Source organism: Haliaeetus albicilla, chromosome 5, assembly GCF_947461875.1.
Source record: "Haliaeetus albicilla chromosome 5, bHalAlb1.1, whole genome shotgun sequence".
NCBI classification, from domain to species: Eukaryota; Metazoa; Chordata; class Aves; order Accipitriformes; family Accipitridae; genus Haliaeetus; species Haliaeetus albicilla.
Genome location: NC_091487.1, coordinates 20,395,627 through 20,421,139, shown reverse-complemented (window position 1 = coordinate 20,421,139; position 25,513 = coordinate 20,395,627). Strand labels below are relative to the sequence as shown.

The 25,513-nt window shown below is 36.9% G+C and overlaps 1 protein-coding gene and 1 long non-coding RNA gene across 6 annotated transcripts in view; one reads left to right on the top strand and one right to left on the bottom strand.

Moving 5' to 3' along the window:
* SPATA7 (spermatogenesis associated 7) overlaps positions 1 to 25,513 on the top strand; it is a 46,715-nt gene that overhangs the window by 1,410 nt on the left and 19,792 nt on the right. For 2 of the 4 annotated variants that reach the window (XM_069783698.1, XM_069783695.1), the window contains exons 2-5: positions 10,941 to 11,021; positions 11,695 to 11,787; positions 13,343 to 13,390; positions 24,296 to 24,429. In XM_069783698.1, the coding sequence (XP_069639799.1) occupies positions 10,941 to 11,021; positions 11,695 to 11,787; positions 13,343 to 13,390; positions 24,296 to 24,429 (356 nt within the window). Of the gene's footprint in view, positions 1 to 1,596; positions 1,655 to 10,940; positions 11,022 to 11,694; positions 11,788 to 13,342; positions 13,391 to 24,295; positions 24,430 to 25,513 lie in introns of all 4 variants that reach the window. The other 2 variants (XM_069783697.1, XM_069783696.1) reach the window with 2 other exon arrangements.
* The window catches only part of LOC138685443 (uncharacterized), a 31,859-nt gene continuing 28,371 nt past the window's right edge, over positions 22,026 to 25,513 (bottom strand). For both annotated transcript variants that reach the window (XR_011324699.1, XR_011324700.1), the window contains exon 3: positions 22,026 to 22,177. This is a non-coding gene — a long non-coding RNA (uncharacterized lncRNA). The remainder of the gene's footprint in view (positions 22,178 to 25,513) is intronic.

The window sequence follows — 25,513 nt, the reverse complement described above, 5'->3', positions numbered from 1 at the left end:
GCAAAAGTATTTGCATGAGCCAGCTCTGGCTCCTGGAAAATACCTAAAATATTTTTAGATCTGAACTGGATGTCATGCATAATATAAAACAATGGTAGGAATTATTCAATGCTGTGCTGTAATGTCAAAATCATACATAGCTTCATAAGGTCAGATCCTCTGAGGTAACATTATGCTTTCATGTTGCATCTCACTGTCAGTTCCAGTCTTTGGAGATAGTGGCAGATGTCACTCCAGAAGACGTGTGATATCAAAGTAGAATTTGAACATGACTTCTAATACTACATGGGAATATGAAATTCAGAGCAAAAACTAGTGTCTTGGGCATCCAATTTTTATTCTCTTTTATGTAGTGTGAAGTCAATTTTATTACAAATTTATCCTTTTTCTGACTATTCTTATTTTTTTATTCTCAAAATATTTTTATAGACAAACAGAAAGCATGCTGATTGTTTGTTGACCATAAAATGAGAATAAATAGGATGCAAGATCTAAATTTCATTCTGGTTGCAGCAAGCTTTGCATGAATGACTCCTGTTTAAAAAAACAATAGTTCAAAAGCAGGAAAGAATGAATGTGTGTCTGTTTACATGGGAAGCTATTGCTTGTCCGCATAGGAGGTTATCACAGAGTCAGTAGTATGTGAATAGACAGCCCAGTGTCTAGTTTCACAGACACACAGAAAGAATCTTTACAGACGACGGGGATTAGCCCAGACAGATACTAATTGCTTACAGTGAGCTAACCTCATATCTGTGTGCCTGAGCAAACTTGACAGAACAGCCATTGGATTGCTTGCAGACAGTTTATGAAAGAGGCAGAACACATCATATTTATGGTTTGTCTATAAGACAGTTGTATCCATGCACTGTCTATCAAGAATGTTAATACAGAAGAGGTGGGATACCCTATTTCATGTCCTAGTATAGTCTGTGCAAAGTTTCTTGTTCAGACCTGGCCTCGTCATTGTAAAGAAAGAATCAAAATTTTATATTTTTTTTTTATCAGGGTTTCTGTTTTGTCTAGTGAGAATGCTGAGCAAAAAGAAAAATCTGTTTTTTCTGGTTTGTTTTTTATATATATATACTGGACTATATAGGATTTGCCTGTAGGTCTTTTCAAAATTCAAATAAGGCTGAGATTTTTCCCTGGTAAAAATATTGAAGAATTAATCCTTTATGTTTTTGCTTAATTCCAGGTATAAGACTCCAAGTTATTTACTTGTGAATTAGTAATTTCAGGAGTTGATTACCGCAGTCACAGATTTATAGTATGACCTCAAATAATCTGAATACTGTAATTCTAAACTAGCTTTGTTGTTTAAATCTGGTCTCGTGCATTGGGCTGTTTAATTCCCACAGGCAGTGATTGGCACGTATCTGAACAGCAATGAAATCATATGCTTATTGTTAATCAATGGCATGTATTTGTGTCATTGTTGCATTACAGTGATGGGGAAGTCATCATCATTGCTGCATGGAGGCTGCTGTTAGGTTTAGGCAGTTTGCACAGGCTTCAAAGATTCTAAAATAAAATGAAAATACTTTCCGTGTTTATGGAGAACACCACCCTATTTAGATTTTTCCTACATTGCAGGAAATCCTTGCACTAATCTGACTGGAGCTGGAAGGGTGTTAACACACGTTGGTGACTTGTGAGCTTTGGTAATACCAGTTCGATTTTTCAGAAGCTGAAGTTGCCTTTGACCAGCAGGGATGATGAAAAAGAATCTGTTTGTGTCTTCAAGGAAAGAAGGGTGTTTAGAATTTATATTTGAAACACAATGGTACATTTTAACTGAAATTGGGAAATGTTAATCACCATCCTTAACTTTTTACCAAATAAAAACCTTGTCTCAGCAAATCACTTGAACCTATCCTTAATTTGACCATTAGTCAAATAGTCTATTAAGTGAGTTTTAGTCACTTAATGTGACTAATCCCATCTCCATTCAGCAAATAATTTAAATTTTTAATAGGACTTAAGTACCTGATTGGTCCCATTTCATTGAAGATTTCTTGTATGCTTCAAGTGAAATATGTGCTAAAGTAAACAGGATTCAGATCATTAACCCTACTAGCTATTTTGCTCCAGATTATACCCTGCAACTTTCTCTGAAGCACAGTGGATCAAGGTTTCTCTGCTCTCCATTCTGGGTGAGGCCAGCTGTGCATTAGAGTTTTGTTAATGTATTTTCAGCTACAAATGTGAGAGGGTGGAAGTTACTAACACTAATGGGGAGGGGGAGGCTTCCTTGTAGGCACAGATTATACTAACAAAAGAGATTTTTTTTCAATACGTAGAGAAGAATCTAAATATAGTGTGTCTATACATTTAGACGTATACATATGTTTTATCTGCTGGTCAGTTTGACAGTAGATATTGAAACACCTTCAAAATGCAGGTTCATGGGATGACATAATGTTGAGTTTCTTGTAGCAGTAGAAGCCAGCACGTGCATTTGTCATGTAGGACATGCTCGTGAACTAGTGTTCTAGCACTCTTGAATAACAGCACCATTCCCACAGGACAATTGTTACAGCACATGGTAGCAAATGCTCCTGGATTACTCTGTGCCGTCTTGCACAGGCACAACTATCCAGTGAATTCGGGTTAGTATCCTTTTTAGCCAGAATCTTCTAAACCGTGGTATTGATAGTTGTACACATATCACTTAAAAGTAGCATACGGACACTTCTGGAACACCATCCCTTCTGGTGCCACTGCTAACTCTATAGAGGTGCTGCCCAAGCAAATGATGATGTGACTGACTTAAGTTCATTTGCTTCTGCCTGCAATTCGTATTACAAAATGTGCTGCTGACAGATACAGCAATTTGTTTCTGCTTTTGTAGTATGAAGAGAGCAATAACCTGCATCCAAAACTTCCCTTACTGGTCATGTGAAGCCGGTAGCTAGAAAAATTGTAACAAACATTTTTCGATAATTACTTCATCAAATATGACTCAATTAGCATATTTTAAGGGTACTGTATACAACTATTTAATTAGATTTCTTAAATTTATCAGAGTTTTGGGATCTTGAAACTGAAACACAAGTTTGGTTGAATGGTTTGCATTTATGCAGAATACTGTTAGATTATTAGTTGTAAAGGTCTGAGAAACCTAACACTTAGGTGTTGGGAGTAGATGTAAAGAAGAGCTTTTGTGTAATCCAGCATAGTGAGTGTATAAATAGCGCCCATCTAATTAATGGCTTAGAAGATTATATATGGTGCATGAGTCATGGAGTGATAAATTGTGTAACTTTCATCATATTTTGCCTCTGACACAAAAGATCCCATGCAAAATTCAAGTGGAACATTTAGGACTTTATTTCAAAATTGGGATATTGTAGCTTCTTGGGGCTTTAGTCGTAAAGTTTTGCTTCAGAAAATGTAGAAAATAGCGACTATATTTTGTCCTCTGGTGGATTCTGCCATTTCTTAATAAATCTTAAATGTGATTCTGTTAAAGACAGTTTCGGATCTAAGGCTTTGTAATCTCAGAATTGATGGGAGTTTTGTCATCACTGAAACCAGAAATGGGTTCAAGAGGCTTCTGTTTCCCTTGCATGAGCAGGAAAAAAATAGAGGTGTGATTATGAAGTGCTCAGTTTTGCCCCACTGTAACTTTCAAATAAAGTGGAACACTATCAGTGCATTCAGTAACCAGCTAAATCTAAAGTAATGTTTGAAGTTCTCTTGTGATTGCATAGATGCTGCAGAAAAGCAGTGGAGGCTTGCCATGTTTTAACCTCTTCTAAAGTAGTCTGTGGGTGGGTCACTGCTCTCTGCCAGCTTTGTCCTCTTTCCAGTTCTGCATCTGCCAGCCAACTTCACCCAGCTATGAGTAAGAAGTATGAGTCTTAGTGGTAGAAATGTCTGTGGCTGGGTGGGAGAAAACCCCCAAATTTAACATACTTTTTTTAGAGAAAGTCATTCTCTTCTTTGTCCATTCTCACATATGCATCTAGAGGATAAGCAGCTAGTCAGCCAAGGATAAGCAACCAGAGAAGCTTAAACTAGATGACCAATTATAACACCTGTAGCACCTCATCAGCCACAGCTGAGCAAGTAGGAGAGGGGGAAGACTGCAGGTAAGGAAGAGGTAGCAAATTGGGGAAATTGAAAGGAGTTTAGGGAGTGTGGTAGGAAGATGTAAGCCACATCAGTAGGAGAACAAGCCTTATTAGTAGTACTACTAATAGAGCATCCTATTATTACTTTTTTAATAATGAAAGTATATTATCAAGCAGATATAAAAGAAAGATAGTAATTACTTCTTATTGAAATAAATTAAGTTTAAATCCAGTGTGGATTTTCGTAACCAGGTTCATAACTTACTTTGAGATAGCAGTGTTTACTTTGTATATTTCTGTGTTGTATTCATATCCACAATTATTTCTGTAGCATAAAGAATTAATGGATATTTTTCTTTAAAAATTCTCATAGTATTAAAAAGGGAGAAACCTATATTTCAGGTCCTAATCTCATGCCTCTAAATATGACCTTTTCAGAAGTGTTAGATCAGATGCTTGAAGGAATGTCCATCATTACTCCTAAGTCATTTAGGATTTCACAGAGATTATTTAAGCCACTTCTGTTCCCTCCTCAGCATGTGTACAGCATTAGTGCTGTAGTGTACTGTTAGTGTGTACAGAGTTAGAAGAATGAATTCATAGCAGGAAGCCCACTGAAAAAATCACTAAACTAGTCAGTAGAGCAAGGGTGGTAGTGATAGAGCATCCTTGACTGCTATTAAATTCACAGCAGAAAACCCTTTCTGCATGTAGTTGCCTGAATTACCCACTTAGACAAAGGTATCTCACTAACTATATTTGGTTTAGAGCCCTGAAGGATTAGGGAAGAAGAGAAGAAGAAAAGGAGCTGGCAGTGGAAGGTGGAAGAGGTAACAGCACCAGACCTTCATAAATGAATGCAGTGGATAGAGCATTTGCAAAGCATTTGTCAACTTGGATTGCGTGTCCTTATCAGCCTCAGGGGGATCAAATCCTTGCATCTCTTGCAAATGTTGCAATTCTAGTCCATTATAGGCAGAGGTGCTTCCTACGTTTCCAGCTGAGAGGTGGCCACTGTGCAGCTGAGAATGCAAGAGTCCTAGAGCCACCAAAAAAGAGTGCACAAAAGGGGTGGTGCCTTGGCTGAGTGATGGGCATGCTCCGCTGGGACAGCTGGGGAGACCTGAAGTCTACATCCACCTGGAGCTGAGGATTGTTTTAACCCAGGCTAAGGTCTGGGAGCTGCTCTTAGGAAAATACAGTGTTCATGGATCTCTACACAGCGAAGTGGAGGTTTTCAGCCTTGTAGTGCTAGATTTAGAAGCCTATATCCAATATTCCACCTAAGGTCTCTGTATTTTTTATGGATTATCTTCTAAATAGCAAGTCTTGGTAGGTAAGGGTAACCTGAATGATTCCCCCCCCCCCCCCCCAGTATTTTTGATTTGCAATGTCTAAAGTGCAGGTTTGTTGTAAAAATAGCAAGTCTAATACTTGTGTTTAAAATCCTTCCTATAAGGACATTGCAATGAAAGACTGGGCTTCTTTCCAGTACATACTCATGTTCCAAATCTGGAATGGCTTTGTAGAAAAATAATTTCCATAAATTCTGCATATCCACTGACAACTACGAAACACCAATTTCCATAATTTTTAAGACTGTAAAATTAGAAATAAAGATAGGATGCATTTTAAATGAAATGAAAAGATAATTTAAACGAAATATCTTAAAAATCTCTTTGCAATAATATAATTGTTACTTACTTTGGATACCAGCTGGAAGGAATTACAGAGAAAGGGGTTTTCTATTTTTTTTCTCTGTTGTATAGTGTCACACACTTGCGAGGAAAGCCTACAACAAACAAATAGAAGCATTAATAAGGAGCTGAAAGATCTAATTAATTTTTAGAAATATTTGTTTGCTCTCTGTACTTTAGAGAACACACAGCGTGAGAATCCTGATTTTATATTCAGTGTGGACAGTCCACTTACATCTATGAGGAAATGTATGTTTAGATCACATAGTTACATGTATAGTATATCAAAGATAGAAGTCCATTATATGTCTCAGTTTCTGAGGTTTAAATCTCAGAAAATAATTTCTTAAACAAAATGGAATTCTCTCAAACAGTTTCCAGTCCAGTTCTGGAAATATATTTACGTAGACCTTAAATTTGTGACTGGATGTTTTTTATTGTAAGAAGTAGAAAGTGTGCATTTTAGTCAGGAAACTTAATTATTGCAAAAGCTGCTATAGTACTGCAAGTACTGGGATTAGTTCTGCTAAGTCCAGTTCAGACAAGTGCTCCTATTCCCTAATAACTTATTATTTAAGAACCATCAAAATCAGTAGAAGATTTTTCACTGAAAAAATTCTCTCTTGCATGCATGGGTTTTGGAAAAAAAGAGGCAAAGTAGCCAAAATGCATACTACTTTCACTCTGCTTACAGTCCTAAACCAGTACCGCTTCCATCACTCCCATAGCTATCCAGGTGCTTTAATTATTATGCTTTGTAGTTATTGTCCTTTGTCAGGTTCATATTTGGTTACTATGTAACTTGCTGAAAATCCCCTTGTCCTTTAAAATTCTCTTCATATATCTAAGCCTTCAGTTTAAGTTTAGTTTCTGCTATTGTTTAAATAACTTTGAAAACAGACTGAATCTAAACAAATACCTGTTCAAGTCAGTAGACAACCTGAAATTATACTTGTGAAACATTTGAACATTGACGCTTTCTACTTCACTTCAGTTATTTTGTGGAAACAGTAAAATACATCAGATATCCTCCGCATACCAGATCCTCCAGTTTCTCCTCTGACATTAGCAACGTACGTCTTTATTGTAAATATTTGACACTGTAAAAAGTGGGTTTGAGTTTCAGAGTGAAGATATAGGTAGAGTATTATAAGTTGAATTCGGTGTAGAAACAATACATTTGATGGAATGTCTATGTGAAACAGCCTGGGATCCTAAGAAAACAAAGGTTTACTTACTATTCTTTGCCTCTCCTGTTTTCAATAGTGCTAAGCATTATTTCAGCCAAATTAGTGTCTTTGACCCTTTTTCTGTGATAAGTATTCTACATGTTTTGTGAAAGTGGGTGGTTCACAGAGAGCATTTGAGGCTCTCATTGATGAACAAGTTACAAAAATATCTCAGTCCCTTTATTTGGCACGAGAGTCAGAGAGTGTAGGAGCAAGCACCATGGGATACCATGGGAGGACCATAGGAAGCCTTCATCGCAAGTTCTGCTGTTTATGGAAATATTTTTAGGTTAAAGACTGTTCTATTCTTTAATTGACGCTATAATAATATATACGATTTGCCAGCATAGAGCCCCTGGAATCCAACTAGATACTAAAAAAAAGTTGTTCAGCATAGACTTTTGCCCAGCAAGGAAGTGTTCTAAACGGCAAGAAAATGTCATTCGTTAATGGCATGAAAGCTTTCAACAGGTCCAGGTGCTAGTGGGGCTGCAACTCTGACGTTTCAAGGCTATCCTAAAATCTGAGCAGTCAGAAACACTTTTATTCGAGGTCCTCCACTTCTGGAAAATGGTTCAACATTGTAATGGCCTAAGTATTTCCAGGGCGGGGGGGGGAGTTCAGAGATACCTGTGAAAGGACTAAGTATTGTTCTTACCCTGCAATTAGCCGGAGTTGGGTTGGAAATACGTTTGGTTGGATCGAGGACCTGAAACCTTTCCTCGGCAGCAGAGGAGTTACGGCATGCTGGGAAGATAGCACAGGGGACATAGGCACCTGCGCAAACACCGTGACCTCTTCATAAATGGTGTTGTGTTTCCATTGCCTTTGGGACTTCTGCAAATTGGGGGTTTCTGCATGGATTGGAGGCGATCTCTGCGCTGTCCACATGCCCGTAATTGGAATAGGCTGAGGAAACTGTAAAATACTTCTCCCTCCTGACCCTTTCTGATCGTTTTGCTCGCCTATGAAATAATGATGCAGGATGGGGGGGCTGACTCCCCCCCTGCCCCGCCAAGCCTGGTACAGATTAATCGTAGAGGACTCAGTAGTTTTTTCGTTACAGTTTACCTGTGTGCCATCTGCTGGTGATGCAGAGCAAATGAACATTTCAAAATAGTCTGGTTTTCCTGTGGTGCTGAATAGACGCATCTCCAGCTGAAGACAGTAAAAGCAACAGGCTTCTGAGCGTCTCTGATTATCTTTTAACTCAGGGCAAAGCCATTTAGGTTACCTGAAGAGAATCAACTGTAATTGTAACAATGTCTCTGCATTTTTGAGATGCCCATGCCTACCTCTCTATGATTCTGTTACACAAAAATGACTTAGAGGTGCTCTTGTAAGCTTTTATCTAATGGTATGTGTCCGCTTCTGGAATTATAACTTGGCTCTGAAATACAGAAAATACTAGAATATTTAGATTATTTTGAGCAACTGTGAATGAAACCCTTCTGATTCTCAGGTGCCTGCTATAATCTACATTTCTGGTGTATACATTTTTTTGAAATTATCATTAGGACAAACTTTTATCTACTAAAATATTATAATCTAACATTCAAGTCCTCCCAAAGACTTGCATTCTTTAAACACATGAGTATTGTAACTTCAGGAAGTCATGAGTTTCAGGGCAGGTATCCAGCTAGACACTGAATACTACTTATATGTAATATTGTATGGTGGAGAAATATAATACTTAAATAAGAAAGAAGGCCATTATTGGCAAAAGTTTAAAACCGTTGCGGAGACAGTAATTCTAAATCTGATAAATTCTTGCTGTATGTTTAGAATTTTAATATTTTAAAAATAACTTCTCATTGTTCATATATGTGTTTAAATCACAAATAGAGATTAGGAAGAATTGTACCGTGAGGGGAATTTAAAACGAGCCATTTGTAATTGATACAGATGAGCAGGAACGTTGTCCTTTGGCTTTAAAGAAAACAGTATAAAGATAAAACAGTTGCAGGACAGAGTTGAAAAAATCTACAGCAGCATTTTCTCCATTTTTTTTTTTTTCCTTGACCCTTTCCTACTGCTGGTCTGGCAACTTCACAGCAAAGAGTAGTGGGAGCACTATTATTGCAGACACTGCCTCTAATACCGTAAAACCGCAGAATCCCATTCTGTATAAAGGCTCGCTTTTCTAAGTGTGAAATCCTCATACTAATTCAAAACTGCCTTAATATTTTTGGAGCTTCATAAGAGTGGGGATTGAGTTTATTAATCCAGATTTAGTGTAATTTCACAACAGGATCCCAAGAAAGTACTCTGCAAATTTCCACACATGCTCATGATTTGCATTTTATTTCTTTTCTCAAGATACATTTTGTTGCTTCCCCAACTGATCCTAGTCACTTGAAATTTATAAGGTGTTTTTATAAGGCCTTTGGGGAAATGATATTAAAACATTGTTAAAGGAACGATTTGGTTTTCTGCAATCTCTACTAATTAATAGTCAGACAATGTTGACCATCTTATGCAACATGCTGTTGCACTTAAAGTAGAGCTACAGAATGTAGTAGTTATGTATGTAATTGCAATAGTACTCTTAACAGTCATTACATAACAGTGGGAAATCGGGGGGGAGGGGGGACACACGACAAACTGGAAAGCCAGGTGCTGGGCATGCAGGAGGTAAGAAGCCATGAGAGGTAGACTTAAGGGGCTTTTGACATGTGTGACATGGCTTCTTGCACCCCCCAGTCAGCTTGTAATTATGTCTGCCTTTGTTGACCCAGCTGAAGGCCACTGAGAAGAGATTCCCACTCATTTTGGGTAGGTCCAGCTTGCTTTGTCATCCGATGAAGGGTGGAAAGCTGGAGGTCGCCAGTAAGTGTAGAGCGGTAGAGTTACTGCCCCAGAGCTGTAGTGCCTCCAATTGCTAGGAAACACTTACGTGGCAATTGCAGACTCTTGAATTGACAGATGAGAAGTAGGACGGGAATGGGAAGGCCAAATGGACCTCGATAGTCATAATAAATTTGTAGAAATTGGCTGCATGGTTTTGTAATTGATGTTCAGTAAGTGTGGTATGTTTACTCTGTTAAAGAAAACTTGTTTTGCTTTACGTTTTAAGCAGGGTCTTGGAAACCTTAAAGGAACGCTTTGTATACACTGGTATTTGTAGAAATAGGATATTTTCTGTTAAAATTTGCTTTTAAAATGGTGCAGATAATTAATTGAGGTGCAGATTTTGAAATCATAGGTTGTGTAACAGACAGTAGTTGTGAGCCTGACAGTACAGCATTTATTTTCAAGGAGATGTAGAGCTTTTAATTCACATTCCTTCATTTTTCGGAACAACTGGTTGTTGTAAGTTATGTCAGCATCTACACTTGTCTATAGAGTTCCCGGTCTATCAAACTGCCAGCAGATTGAATGGCAAACCACATTCCTCTTACATTAACAATAGATTTTTGAAATAATGTGTTCTCATTGATAGGATGATTTTCACACAAGCATAATTCCTTCAATCTATTAAACTTGCATTTTAGTATAATACTAACCACAATCATTGTCTACAGACAGAATGTTTTTCACATTAGTCATTTGATGTAATCATAAAATTCAATCACTAAAACTTTAAAACAAATGGGAGGTTAGCATAGGTACAAAACTGTGGCCACACCTCTGTGCAGTTTAATGACCAATGTAAAGTTCAGACTGAAGTGATCTAATGGTTTCTTCTGCTGTTTAGCTCCCTGAACCAGTAAAAGTACTGCCGTTGTATCTTGGTGTTTAGATTAAGTTACTTAACTACACTGTTGTACTTCAGTAATAGTATAACGTTTAAATACGATTTTTTTCCTCTGTGAAAAAGGACCACTACAGTCATTCATGAGTTCTTTGGGGAAAGATTTTCTGCTTTATCTTGTCTGTCAAAATATGTGTTTTCTTTTTTCTAACGTTTTGTTTTGTTTGACACTTTATTAAAGTGAGTGAATACTCAGCTGCTGACATTCCCAGATGTGGTCCAGCAAGTCCATTTAAAGGACACTTGAGTACGAAGAGTAATGGTAAGTAACACATGTGCTTTCATCAGAAGGTTGACATGGGTCCTTTTATGTGAATTCATTGATTTTGTGATTAAAATGTTTTTATAATTAAAACCTTTGTGCTGTGCTGAATTGGTGAAGTTTAATACTACTTACATTTAGTATGCATTACTGAAAATACTTTTGAGTGAGTTTTGCCTTGACTGTACTGCTAGCTAGAAACAGTTAGCAAGATATCCAGATATATATAGATGTCACATCAGTATTAGCTGGAATATCGATATGGTTACTGCTTTAAACAGCCCTTGAGGTTAAACACATTCCTTTACAGTCAGTGGTTCACATGGGCTAGTGTATGTTTCTGTGCCATACTGCCACTTCAGACACTTTTTTCAAAAGAGCATAGAATGGAGAAATGAGAAGTTTCCTGCTGATGTTTTCATGGTTCAACTTCAGCCACTTCTGTAGGTATGTATTGAGTTAATGGCTCAGTGAGGGCGAAAAAAAAAAACCAAAGGAGACAGGATGATTTCATGTGATAGTAGCTGCTAAAGAAAAATGGCTGCCATTGGGCAAAAAAGTTAAGCACACAGAATTTAAAATTTGTGGTTTTGAATTGCAGTTAATAACTCTTTAAAATTTTAGTATTCTTGTGCCTGCCTTTATAATGTTTAAATATATTTTAATCTTACAGCTTTCTGCATTGACTCCTCCCGAAGTCTAACTAGCCAGTACCTGATCAGAGATCACATGGTGTTTCATTACAACAAAATCCTTTCAGCCAAAGGTAAAAATGTGCATATATGAATGAACTTTCTACCCCCAGATTTAGCTCATTCTTTCAGAATAGGCTCATATCAAGAGGGAATGAACGGGATTGTAGGAAGTGGTGTTTCATTCCTGTTTCATACTCAGTCTGATGTCAGCAAGGAGGTATGGCTGCTACTTAATACTAGTTTTGTATTATTGGAATGGGAAGTTTTGTATGAAAATATTTTCCTTAAGTGCTACCAAAGGTACTACTTTAATTTTAGGGTAGTTTGTGCTGATTCTCTTCATTCTGCTTTGATTAAATAATGAGTTATGAAATAATATGCTGAACTGAAAATCACGGAGATAGTCACAATAGCAAGCATACAGAATTTATTTTAGCAATGAACACAGAACATTTTCAATTAAACTCAGACCACTGTGTCTTTTTTCTTTTTTTTTTAATTTTAAAATGATCATTATCTTTTTTCATATATCAATCAATGGCATTAGGTAGTTTTAAGGACTTTGAAAATTGCCCCATGTTTTTTCAAGTGAGAAAGTCATGTTACTAATCTGTATTATTGAGCACTAAATATGCATATGATTTTTTTTACATATTTTAATGTTAGAAGGTACTTACATTTGTCAAAAGACAAATATTATGAAATCTGGAACTTAAAAGCCTTTTGAACTTGTCAATGTTTGTATGTTTCTGAATTATGGTGAGATCCTGATCAAAAAATTTTCATATCTAGAAATGTGCGTTTACTCCACTATGAACTGACAATACCCTGTTGCCAGTGTGAAAATTGAAAACAAACTGTATTACAGCCAAAGTTACTTTTTTAAGGTCACACAAGGAGTATGAAGTACTGTGTTTCAAAAATTATCATGCCCAGAGCTAAGAGAAGCGATTACTGTTGTTTACAGTTCACAAGCTATTTTCGTTCTTCATGGTATAAACTTGTCTTGGGATCTCAGTCCTAGAGATATTAATGCCAGGGCTTGGCAGGATGTTCTGAGTATTTAAATTAAATGCACAAAAGTTTGCAGGATATGAGTTATGAGATAAATATTTTTTGAATCCCTCCCCAAACATTGTACACTCTTTTTCTAGGTATTTTCAGAAATAGGGTTTTGGAGGTGGTTCTGCTGATTCTTTTTATCATCCCTCCTTTTCTTAATGTCTGCTTTAAAGAGAGGTACACTGGGGCTTTGGGGTCCAGAGTCCATGATCACACATACACTGTCATCTCTCCACCATGTAACATACTCAGTATCCTCAAGTGTGCAGTTAAATGCCATCAGCACAAAGTGTATATAAATCTTTTGTAAATAATCTTCATTTAAATGATGATTCTTCCTTCAAATATGTACCTTACTTTAACATCTTTATCTTGAAAATTCTCTGACTATATTACTATTAATCTAATACTTTAAATACACAGTAACTAGCATATTATAAATAGAGAACAATTGCTGTGTTCTAATTAAATTAGTCTTTGTTCTGTGTTGTTTTATTGCCACTTTTTGCTAGCCACCACGAATACTAAGTAAATATTGAATTACATTTTTTTTCTTATTTTCAGCAGCTGTAGACTGTTCAGTGCCCAAAAGTAGGTTGACCAGCATCAAACGTAAGTATTTGTGATAACGTTAATTCTGCAAAATCTTCCATGAAACTAACAAAACAAAAGAGCCAGAGGAATAGAAGAGTAGCAGTAGAATATAACCATTAATAAAGCATTCATGTATTTGCTTGTTTCTTCAGCTTTTCCCATCCTGCTGCAGCTATTTATAAGAATCTGCAGTGAATGTAACAGTAGTGAGATGGACCTAATCTGTTAGTGATTAGTTGTTCTTAGGATCACAATTAAATTTGCTTAGGATTCTTTTCATCCACACAGTTAATGGAGCATGTAAGAATTTCAGCGTCTTGTCTCTCCTTTCTTCTGATATGATGTGAGCTTGAACTTTCAAGAAGAGAGCTTACTAGTGCAAGGTCAAAAGGAATTTTGGGAATGTGGGCAGCAGGGGACCAGGACTGAAACTTCTCGTTCCATTTCACAGAAAATAGAGCCAGTTACAAGTGCATAGCCCCACAGCCTGGATTAAACTGCAGTTACTTTTTCTGGGAGTTGTCTCATTTCTTAACACTGTTTAAAGATATCAGTATTGTAGCCTTACTTCATCATGTTAGCTGAAGAGCAATACATTTAAAATCATTGATTTATAGAATACTAAATGAAGTATATTAGTCAAAGGGGAAAAATAGCAACTGTTTGTTAAAATAGCAAAGGTATATTTGTTATCTGTGCTTTTCATTAATGCAATTAGAGAAAGTTGTTTTTTCTCTAATTCAATATTTAGTTACAACTGCTGAGGTACTGGGAAAAATTAAAGTATTCTTTCAGGATGGAAAGATAAATCTTCTGAAGGCAGAATACTTTGTGGTTAGTCTCAAATGCAGTCAAACCAGAGTGATACCGTCTTGTAAAATGATTGGATTACCTAGAGCTGATGCAGGAAATCAGTCATCCTTTTGGCAGAAAGACTCAATTTCATTAGAATTTTTTTCAGACTTCTGCATAATGGTTGAGACTGAATTAAGCAACAAGCTGCACCATGATCAAAGATGCTATATGTGGGCTTGCCTTTTCCTGCTTTCAAAAGGTGCAGCACAAGCAGCAACAGTATTGCAGGGATATCTAGAGTGTGGAGGTTGCAACAGGAATTTCAGATCACCTGTTCTGCAGAGTCATCTGAAAAAAGTCTTCCTTCTCATGCTCCAGCTCTACCAAGATTTGCTTTGAAACAAGCATGAAAATACAGGGTTGGTGTAGGAAGAAAATTTACACCTATGTGTTTGTGTAATAAAACCCTCATGTAGCTTTTCTTTCTGCCAGAATCTTTCTTAGGTTCCATAATTAAAATTATTCTTCCATACCTTTTCAGGTCTTGGGTCTTTCTCAACACCAACAAATGCCCATTTGTTTTAGAGTCTGCTGTCTTTACAGATAAATGCTTCTGAGCTGGTGGCTTGTGTGTTTCACACCAGAATGAGTTTCCTTGAATAATTAGTTCATTTGGGGAGACAGTGACAGTGCCTTAACCTTCATAGATAATTGTCATGACACTAGCAGGTGTGCCCTGCGGTAAGGAAGTTTCCATTTCGGATAGCAAGGCTTTGTGCAATTGTTCCTCTTTCAGTTCATCTTACTCAGCCCGGTGTCTGACTATGTAACTCTGTCCTGGTCACAGATAGAACATTAATCTATACAGGGTGTGACGGGAACATTTCACCTTTGTTGCTGCTTTTGTTTTTACCCATCTGTTTGACAAAATTGGTACACTAAATCCTCACTAAATTGCTCTTTCACCTATTTTCAAACTGATCTGGAAAAAGCTGTTGCTGTGTTTTATCGTATTAGAACATGCATACAAGCAACACAGCCCTAGAAGATGTTTCCTGTTCACAAAGGAAAAAAACTTAAAGCTAGGGGAAAAAATATAAAGCCTTTGATTACAAAAAAAAATTCCTCAATTTACCTACTGTAATTCTAGCCTAAGACTTGGGAGTGCTAATTGTTACTTAGTTGAAATTTATTATATTCCCAAAATAGAGCTAGCTTATAAAGTGAAGCTGAGCATCATAGCTCAAGGATCAGGATCCTAGTTAGTAGCACAGGATTCATTTGGAAGAAATGTTGGACTTAATTCTTGGTCTCCCAGAGTATGCGATGTGGTTAGAGCTTTTTATCCTTAGATTTAGCTAAGTTCTAAAATATAGTTTGTTTGCTTGATGTTCTGCACTGAGAGGAATTGTGCAATTATAAAGTGACAATTAATTTGCTATTTTAAAAAATCTGTTTAACAAAGCAATAAATAATGTTGTATTTTTTTTCCTAAAAGTGGCTTCTCAAGACAGTATTATGTCTCTGCCCCAGTTTTCAGGTTTTATTTTGTGAGGTGCTTCATGTTCTCTAATAAAAATGAGAGTGCTGAGTGAAAGATAGAAAGCAAAGTAATAAAGCAAACTTAAGTAAACAATATCTTTTTATTAAAATATTCCTCAACGTAGTGTTTTTACTTTGCAATGCTGAAAAATGTTCCAAATTACATTTTCATATTAAATTGCCTGCATAAAATGCTATAAACACTTATTTTTCTTGCAGTAGAAGTTTCCCTTTTTTTTCTTCTGCAAGAGTGAGAGAAGTGTCTCAACATCTGATTTTGCTGCAGTTCAGCACTTGCCCCAGACACAAGGCTAGAAGTTGTATAGCTTGTTTGCTGGTTCTGTTTACCACTTCAGAAGAGGATATTTCTACCCAGTAGAGATGAGAGATGCTGGTTCATAGATTTCCTGTCTAGTGATTTCCTTCAACAGCTCAGTCTGTATGTGTTGTCATTTCTCCTAATGTTTTGGAAGCTCAACTTCTGTCACATACCTGCCTTCCTGGAATCACAGAAATGTCGGTTGTAAGGGACCTTCGGAGTCCTCCTTGAGCTTCCTGCTCAGGGTAGGATTCCTGCCAACACTAGATCAGTCAGCCAAGTCTTGGAAACCTCCAGAGACGGAGATTCTGCAACCTGAGTAACCTGTTCCAATGTCGCAATATCTACATAGCTGAAAGATTTTTTCCAGCTGTCCAATTCAAACACTGTTAGGATTAGAACTGAATTTACTTGAAAGCGTTTATCCTGATAATTCTGGTTTTAAAAGGCAAATTTTGGATGGTGGAATATAAGGGTTTTAGATGCCATAGTTGAAATCGTTGTTTTGTGATGGTCAACGGCAGAAGTGTCTCAACTGCAGTAGGTCCAGGGTTTTCATGTATGTGTTTGTACCAGGTACTTAAAGTTATCCTTTCTTAATAAAAATTTTTGAGGATTAATATCTATAGTCAGTGTGTGCATGTAACTGGTATTTTTTTCTGACCTGCTTTCTTCATATGTTTTGTCACCTGACTGAGATCACTTTATAAACAGATAAGAATCTCTGCCACACAGGCTGAAATTTGTGAAGAATTAGCAAAGGGATATTTTCATGGGCACATCTACTCAGGCACCCCTGGTCCAGTATCTGCACTATTCTTATAAACTCTAGATGTTTAGAATGAAATTGAAAATTATTTCAAATTATTTCATACCTAAAATTAGAGTGGTTGGGGTTTTTTCCTATGCATTGTTCATCAAGAACTGCAGATTTCTGTACTGTAATAATAGCTCAACCAAGTGTTCTGTGTTCAGGTGTTAAGCTCAGTACAAGGTATAATTTCTAGTATCTCTGGCAATCCACCAGAGAATAGTTTTTCTTCCTCTGTCTTTTATGAAACAGATTAAGTGGAGATGACAGCCAATAGCTCAGGCAGTAAGAGTATTGAAATGTACTGAGGAAGAAAGTAAGGGAAAAGGATTTTTAGAATATTTTCAAACCAGTTTCTTTTTTCTTGCTGGAGATGGAACATACAATTCATCCAGGGACAGTTGCAACATCAATATGACTGAATATCAGGAGAATCTCTATAGTCAAGGGGTTTACAGGTTTATTCTTCCAGTAGTTCTGTGCCTGCCATGGCCTCAGCTGAAGCATATTATTACTTTTTTCTTTCTGTATTCCTTGTCTTATTACTTATTGCATCCCAAATAAGGTTTCCGTTCCTCCTCTATTTCAAAAGATTTGTGGAGGGGGGTAAATTTTCAGTTTGAAATGCTAAGATTTATTAATAGCATAGTGTTACAAAACAGAATTCCTGCAGATAGTGTTAAAAAGCATCCCCTGAAAATGTGCTTCATGTACTGCTAAAATAGCAGGTGAGTATTTCCCTTTGGGGTTGTTGCCATGAATCAGTCATTAGTGTTTAAGAATTAAACATGATATTGTAGTTGGCATTCTCCCTGGCCAACTGAATGTGTTCTGTCCTTAAAGGGGATTTAGTTTCCACTGTTCTTTTCCTGGTATCTTAGCTGGCAGCAAAGTAGGCAAGCTGCCATGCCACTGGGCTAGCAGTGAGCATGTTCTTGTGTATTAGATCAGCCTTATTGACTTAAAATAGTTGTTAAAATGTGAAACTTCTTGAAATGTGAAACTTCTATGTTCAGAATTAGTCCAAGCATGTTGATTGATACCAGTGGCCATTAGAAGTCTGTGGTTGTGGAATTTGTGCCAGAAAACTTGACAAAAGCTATGCCAAGTAAGACAGCTGCTGCTACACATGCCTGGTTTCTAACAGTACTAACTTTTCAACCCATATGTTTAAAGGTTTTTCCACAGGGCATATTGATAGTACAGCATGAACCCAGTGATTCGTGTGCTTGAGAATGCAGGTCTCTGATACTCAGAGGGGGAGGGGAAGAAAAAGGAAAAAAAATACTCTGAGAAGTTACCCACCAGAAATCTATTTTAGCCTGATGGAACTTGAATACTTGGAGGGGGGATTGAGAGATGGGGAGAGACAATTCAGACTGATGAGTAATGTTGGTTTTCTACTTCGGGGGGGGGGGGGGGGGGGTAGGTTTAAGTAGAAATATCAAGAAATATATATTCTAATATAATTCTGTATTTAAAATTTATTTTTTCATGTAATCACATATTTTACATTGTATCTGTCTACCCTTTGTGCTATGAAAAGGAGAGATCTATGAAAAGCTGTCTTACATATTTTGTTGCTGCTACTATTTTACAGGAAGCTTTCACAAAATCACCCCTTCTTTGATTCTTAACTTTTCTGTTGTATCTTGTCCTTACATATGCATTTCTGAAAATGAAATGTAGAAGCAACTAATATAAATTCTTTAAAGTTAAACACTCTGCTAATTCTAACACGTATGTTTTCAGAGTTCAAGTACGTCTTTGGAAAGATGTTCTAGTATATTTATCAAGTCTGAATTTTTGGAGAACAGGAAAACCCACTGTGTAAAAAATCTTTATGAACCTGTAATTTTAACTGTAGTAATTTTACTTTCTTTTGCAGAAGTTATTTACTTTAAAGTTTCTTCTACAGAAAAGTTTTCTTTCTTTTTTTTATGAGAGGCAATTCATTTTACATGTGTATTCAGTACATCAAAAATACATTTTTCACAGTTTGTAGTTGCAAAAAGACATTAGATCATCTAATCTGACATCATGAGTTAAGCAGACCAAAAATTTCATCCAGTTGTGCTAATATGGAACTCAACAACCGTACTGAATATGGTAAATAAAGCACATAAACAAGAAAGGCCTGCAGTCTTGACCTGTAAATTTAAAAAATAGAGAAAACATAATTTCCTTATGTAGTTGCTTCAGTAGTTAATCATAATTATTATTGTAAATGTGTCCCTGATTTTTAATTGAATTTACCCAGCTTTACCATCTGTCCACTTGGAGGGGGGGGGGATTGTTGTTTTTTTACTAATTTCCACTATTACTGAGGATCACAAAATAGTTATAGCATACCAGAGAACAGGAATAAAATTATGCTTTCCACTTATTCTCAGCATTAACTCAGTACAATATGTCTAAATTGTTCTTGGGGTACCCAGGTGGTACCCTGCGACAAAATCCACTGTCCAAGCCCACCTAGAAGCCAGATGGACCTCTCTCTAGGGTACACAAATGGAGGTTTACCTCAGGAGGCTCAGAAGTTTTCTTCAGCCTCGGTGCAGCATTTTACAATTTCCATGTAGTAGGCTGTGCACAGGCTGCTATAGCTGTATCACTCATATGGCTGACAGAAGTATCTACAAGACGTCTGTCAGATGAAGACCCCATACAAGGATCAGAGGTGGAGGGGTTTGGGATAATCCTCTGCTTCTAGCCTGTCCTGAAATTCCCTTGGAAGTATTCATGTCTCGCTGTTAGGCTTTATTTCTAAGCTTTAGCAATGGTGAAATTTTGCCATTAGTAGTTTTGCCAAGGGGTATCACATTTCTGAAGTACATACCCTGTACAAACATTACTTTCTATTTGATACAAGCAAGGCTGTAGTATCAAGCCCTTAATAAATCCTTTGTCACCTTTTTGAATGGTGATTCTTCCCTTATTTGATGAAAGAGTGCTCCTGATAATGGATGTGAAGAAGGACTGCAGAATCGTCTCTTAGAGTTATGAAAATTAAAATTTCTGTGTTAAGAAATTTAGACTCACGAGAAACCCAAACTTCACATCCAATGGCAAAATTCAGTTTGCATTTGATGAGATCTCACCCCAGGTGCTTTAATCATGGTGTATTGGGGATTTGTGTAGAGCTAGGAAGCTGATAGTAAAAATTCTTGCAGAAGGAAGAGCTTGCTTGCAGAAGTAATATCACCAGCTGATATGCTGAACACTTTAATTATGGTCACTGCAGGCACTTCAAGCTCAGCAGAAATGAGGTTGATGTTTGCATTGTTTATCTAAGCAATTCATAAGGGAAATAATAACCAGAAGTGTGCTACTGCAAAAATAGCTGATATAAAAACACAATGGAAAAATGCTTGGTGTTAGACAAATGTTTTGAGATACATTGTTCTGCAAGCTGAATGCAGTTTAAATTGAACTTAATATTTCATTGCTGCCATGGATTATTTACATCAAAAATGAAATAACTTGAAGGTTAACTACCAGTTGTACTGTGATGTGACATACAAATTTAGAGACTGGAAATTCAGAGCAAAGGACAACCACTGGCATTCCAAATCGTACTGTCCTTATATGTGCAGCGCTTTCAAGCTGCTTAGGAGTGTGATATATATGATTATTTTGTTTCTTCCAGGTTTATGGCATTTGTTTTATAACTCTTAAGCATGTGCCTAGAAAAACTGCTGCCTAGGCTTAAGGAAAAAATGAATCAAGCCTATAGAGGGAGTATTCTAACAGGGAAATATAACGATGTGATCTCTGATTTGGAAGTGTGGCGCACTCTTTGCGAAAAGGGTGTTTGCCTAGGCAAAAGTGTTACTTTTATGACAGATTGATCAGCGTTCCATAGGTAGCTCTTTATGGAGAATGCTACAGTTTAACTTCTTAAATTCATGGTCTTTCTTGTGCTTCCTGTCATAAACAATAGATTTAAGAGAACAGATTCATGGGGTAGGTGCAATAAGTTACGGAATTTAGTTTCACATACTCTGAATTTATCTGATATACAAAAATCACTACTTTGTTTATAATCTAATACATTTTCTCTTCACTATACTATAAAACTTTGTGGTGGTTTTGAGCACAGCAGTTAATGAGATATAATTAATCTCAAAGTCTCTAATAAGGCTTTAAAGGGAATCATTTTAGTTGGATCTATAGACTGTATTTTTTATCCCTAAGCATTTAGTTTTCCCTTTTTAAAGAGATGAAAAAACCCCAGTGGTTTCCTTTTTTCTTTTCTTTGTCACAAGATACTTACTGTCTTGAACTTTTACCATATTTAACTGTACAAATGTGATATCTTTCTGGAGCCAATGTACAGTAAAAGCTACTTGCAGTGAAATTATTAAGTATGTGTTAACAAATGCAGTTGATGTTTCTTCCCACTATTCTATGACAGTATGTCAATGGCACTCTTGTCAAATTTAGTTTAACCTTATCAAAAACTAAAGAAGTTATATCTGTGATTGATCTCCCTTTTAAAATTGCATGTTTCTTTCTGGATGCTGGTCTCATTCTTTCTGTGTTTAATATATTCACAGCTGCAGGACAAGTGGTAACGTATGGTAGCCTTAAGCATCTTCATCAGTAGTAATATTGTAATTAGCGCCTCAAAGGTTCAGGCCATTTGTATGATACCATTTTCTGTCTGGCTAAAGTCAAATGGAAAGACTGGATTCTCCAGTCCCTGCCTGGGGAAAGGCCATGTGAAGTAAGGGGAGGTAGGCAGCATGCATGTTTTTGTGTCTGTACCCATACCCTTGTCTGTGTTACTTGCTGACTGCCTCAGGGCTGTCCTAACTTACATCTAGCTGTCTGTTTACAAGTACGTTGACTCTTTTCAAGAAGGATTTCTTTTTCTCTTGCTTTGCTGGTTTCACAGTTCCTAGCTTTTACAGCTGACTTAGCCTGAAAATTCCCTAGTTTGGCAACACGATGGGTACACGGCTGGGATTTTCTGCCATTCTGTTTTGTGTATGTCTGCTCCGCCTTGCAGTACGCGTGAGTGACTTTATAGCTTTTGGAACGCACTTAATGGATTAGCTGAGCTAAGCTCACTATATTACTGGTGCGAGGTAAAGACTTTACATTTCCCATGCAGGTGACAGTAGTCCCAATGGGTCATTCTGACATCCAAAGATAGCCGTAGCTGGCATATTTACTGTTCTTTCTTTCTTTACTCATGGGCACAAGCTGTGCTTTGGCTGAGGAGTTATAGCACACAGTCCTGGAGGAGATTTGTAGTAGTTGGCTCTCATACCTTTGAACGCCAGTAGTAAAGGCAGAGTCTGTCCATGTATGTTAAATCTCAGACTTCATCCTGTAAAGAGCAGAATAAGGACAACACGAGAACTCAGTTTTGCAATAATATTCACACTGCTTTGCACTTTGCCTAGAAACTCCTGTTAAACCATAGTGTGCCATGGTGTGCAGGTAGAACATGCAGTAAAGTGATTAAGCCTGTCTTGTCTTAGACAAACCCACTTCCCACCTAAGCACTTGAGAGTAAGGAAATTTCTGTTTCGGGCATCTACTTGCACGTACAAACTGAGACACCCATACTTCTGTACGATTTGCATTTTTGCTTTGTAGAGCATTGTTCCCCTAGATATTTATTCCACACGCATTTCAGCCACCACCATTGATGGCTACTGAGCAGTAGGCAAGACTTGAGTTTTTACACCTTCTATGCATGTGCACACACAGACACACTCTGTTGGCCCAGCATGAGTAATTATTTATCTCAAACATATAAAACTTCTGCCTGTAGCTAATTTTTGAGTGCTCATCTGTAACTTTTAAGACAAACACAATTAGAAGTAACAGTAATTTAGAATAGCCCCATAATAATAATTTAGTGTAGGAAGAAAAATACTGATATTCAGTTATTTAATGGTATGCTATTTTTTTCCTTCTGTTAGAAGGCATATTTTTTAATTCAGAGTTGTAGAATTTAGCATATCTTAACTTCAGCTAATGTTTTTCCAGTAGCAAAAGTAACTTCATATTTTAAGTACTCTAATGGAACATGCTGAATAAATCAGCAGCCATAAAAGAAATTACCTTTTATTTTACATATCAATTGTAAGAATTGAGAGAAAGAGAAAGAGGGATTTCCCTGAGGAATGAAAGCAAGGATTTTGCATCTGAAAGAATCATTTCTAGTTTAAAAGGGGACTAAAAAGTTTAATAAAATGAATACACATACTTATATAATTCCTAGAGATTAACATGTCTGTAGAGTTAATGTACACAGATGAATGTATTTTAAAGGTTGATTAAATGTCGTCAGATTACTGTAGTTCTCAGCTGTCTAGAAGAATGTACCACACCAATCCATGAAGTTATTTACATTTCCATGTGTTAGCTATAGTACTATGTGTGAAGATTGGGGTCTACCAGAATATGATATAAATACATTATGAAACCAAAGAAGTCATCTGCAAAAGTCTTTTCTGTGCATCTGTTTCAAACAAACCATTCATACGCTTGGGTCCGTGTTAAGTGAATGAGAAATGTAGTCAAGAGTTAAAACAGGTTTCATTGTGTATACAGACTTCAAAAGTGTGCTTGCTTATATAAACCCTCTTCTTTCCCATTTGGAAATGAAATTATTAATGTTTTTCATCAGCCTCATCTGGATTTTTCAACTTTGTGAACTTTATCTCTGGCATGTGGGTGCTCATAATATACAAAAACTTTGGACTGCATTATGTAAGATATCAGATGTAGGTGACCGATAGCAAACTCGAACACAGAAAATTCACCCATCTTTTGGGCTCCTCTCTTTATCTGATGGCATAGATACCTAACTCCTCTTCTGTGCTGCATGGACACTGTGAACAAGGTCTTGGACTGCAAACCACTGTAGACTGATAACAATTTCCCCTCCTGATCTGACAGCGGACCTTTCACAGTGTTTGCCTTCATTTTTTATGTTCTTGACATGAACTTCCTTGTTTTGCCGTGGATTTCTGTACTTGGGAGATTACTCGCTATTTTTCCATGGTGTGAGCATGGATTTTTTTACACGTCAAATTTGCTAACAGTAAACATGTTTTTTTTCTGAAATACTGGATGAGAGTACAGTCAAAGGAGTTCTATGTGTAGTAAATTGAGAGCAAAGTTGTGAGGTTTTGAGCATAGTGCTCTGTTAGCAATATTGATCTTGGAATTCCTGCATAGTGGTGTATTAGTTGTGAGATGAGAATACTTCAGGGAAGCTGAGGTACAGCTTCAGCTACCAGCATACACTTAATATTTTTCTTCTAAGAATAGAGGTAAGTTTTTATAATTGCTGTGTGTTGGAAGTGGAACATATCTCAATAGTCTGACTTTGCTGAGCAATTGGAAACTCCTATGACATTCTCAAATCACTTAGGACAAAAAAAGAATAATATTTCAGTTTGGATCTGACAAGCTTTGTCTCTTTCCTAAGTTGCTGACCAGCAAAGAAGAGAGAAACTGAAAAAGAAGATAGCCAGGTGTGAAGAGGAAATGAGTGCGGGTAAAACTGCCTCCCGATCCAGCTCAAGAGAGAGTAGAAGGCTGCTGCCATCCTCTTTTGGAAAGGTAGATATTTTAATTTTGGTTAGTAGATATCATAGTCTACTTGCCTCCCATACTAACAGCTGATCACTGCTGTGCAGCAGCTCTAGAGGGAGGGCTGGCATTTTTCAAGCAGCAGAAAATAGACAAGGGTCTTCCTGATATGTGCCCAACACCAAATGCCTGTCTCAGCCTTCTGACAAAGATGGCAGGTATCTGGATGAAGAGTGCTTGTGGTAAATTCACGCTCTAGTTACCCTTGAATTCTCTTGCTTTCATCTCAGCTGAAATTCCCATGCCCTCTCTGTCACTCCAGAGCTTTCTACCATTTCCTAACACAGAACTCTAGTTACCACTAACCTTCCTAGCAGAAGAATCAAGAATCCTCTATTTTTTTTTCTGTATGCAAAGTCCTACTTTGGAAATACATTTCATATCTAACAGTATACTACATGCTCAAATTGCAGTTATTGGAAGTGAAAATAGTACTTGAGCCATCAGAATAAGTGCTTTTCTGTCTATATACGTAGGCTCACTTATTTTGGCTGGCATTTCATCCAGATATGTGGCATATATTTCCAAATAATAAATAAATAGCCTAATAAATTACATTCTCTTGTTCATCACTGTAAAGGAGCAATTGCAGCTTAAAACAGAATGATGTTTTAACTCTGTTGATTTTAACAGCAAATGCTTCATGTGTTGTTTAAATATGTGGAGAGCTGGAGAACATTTCCAAGTAGTACAGAAAACTCACCATTAGTTTCTTTGTGTGACTGGTTTTTGCAGCAGGCAGTCTGAGTGTGACCTTATTGCAGTGCAGAGAAGTAGTGCTTTGAAATTCAGTACATGGCTGTTAGTTATGGATGAAAGTACAGGCATGCATAAGAAAAGGGAGGAAATGTCATATTTAAAATCCAGATTTTATTTTTTATTAATATGACTTTTGTCCTTCCATGTTATTTTCTGCAAACTGGGGGCAGGAGAAGTTCCTTAAATTATTTCATTGCGAAACCAAGTAAAGTGTGCTTAAACTGTATCTCTAATTACTGCATAAATTCTTATTTTAAAATGAAAGGATGCACTTGTGGTCTTTAATATAGCATTA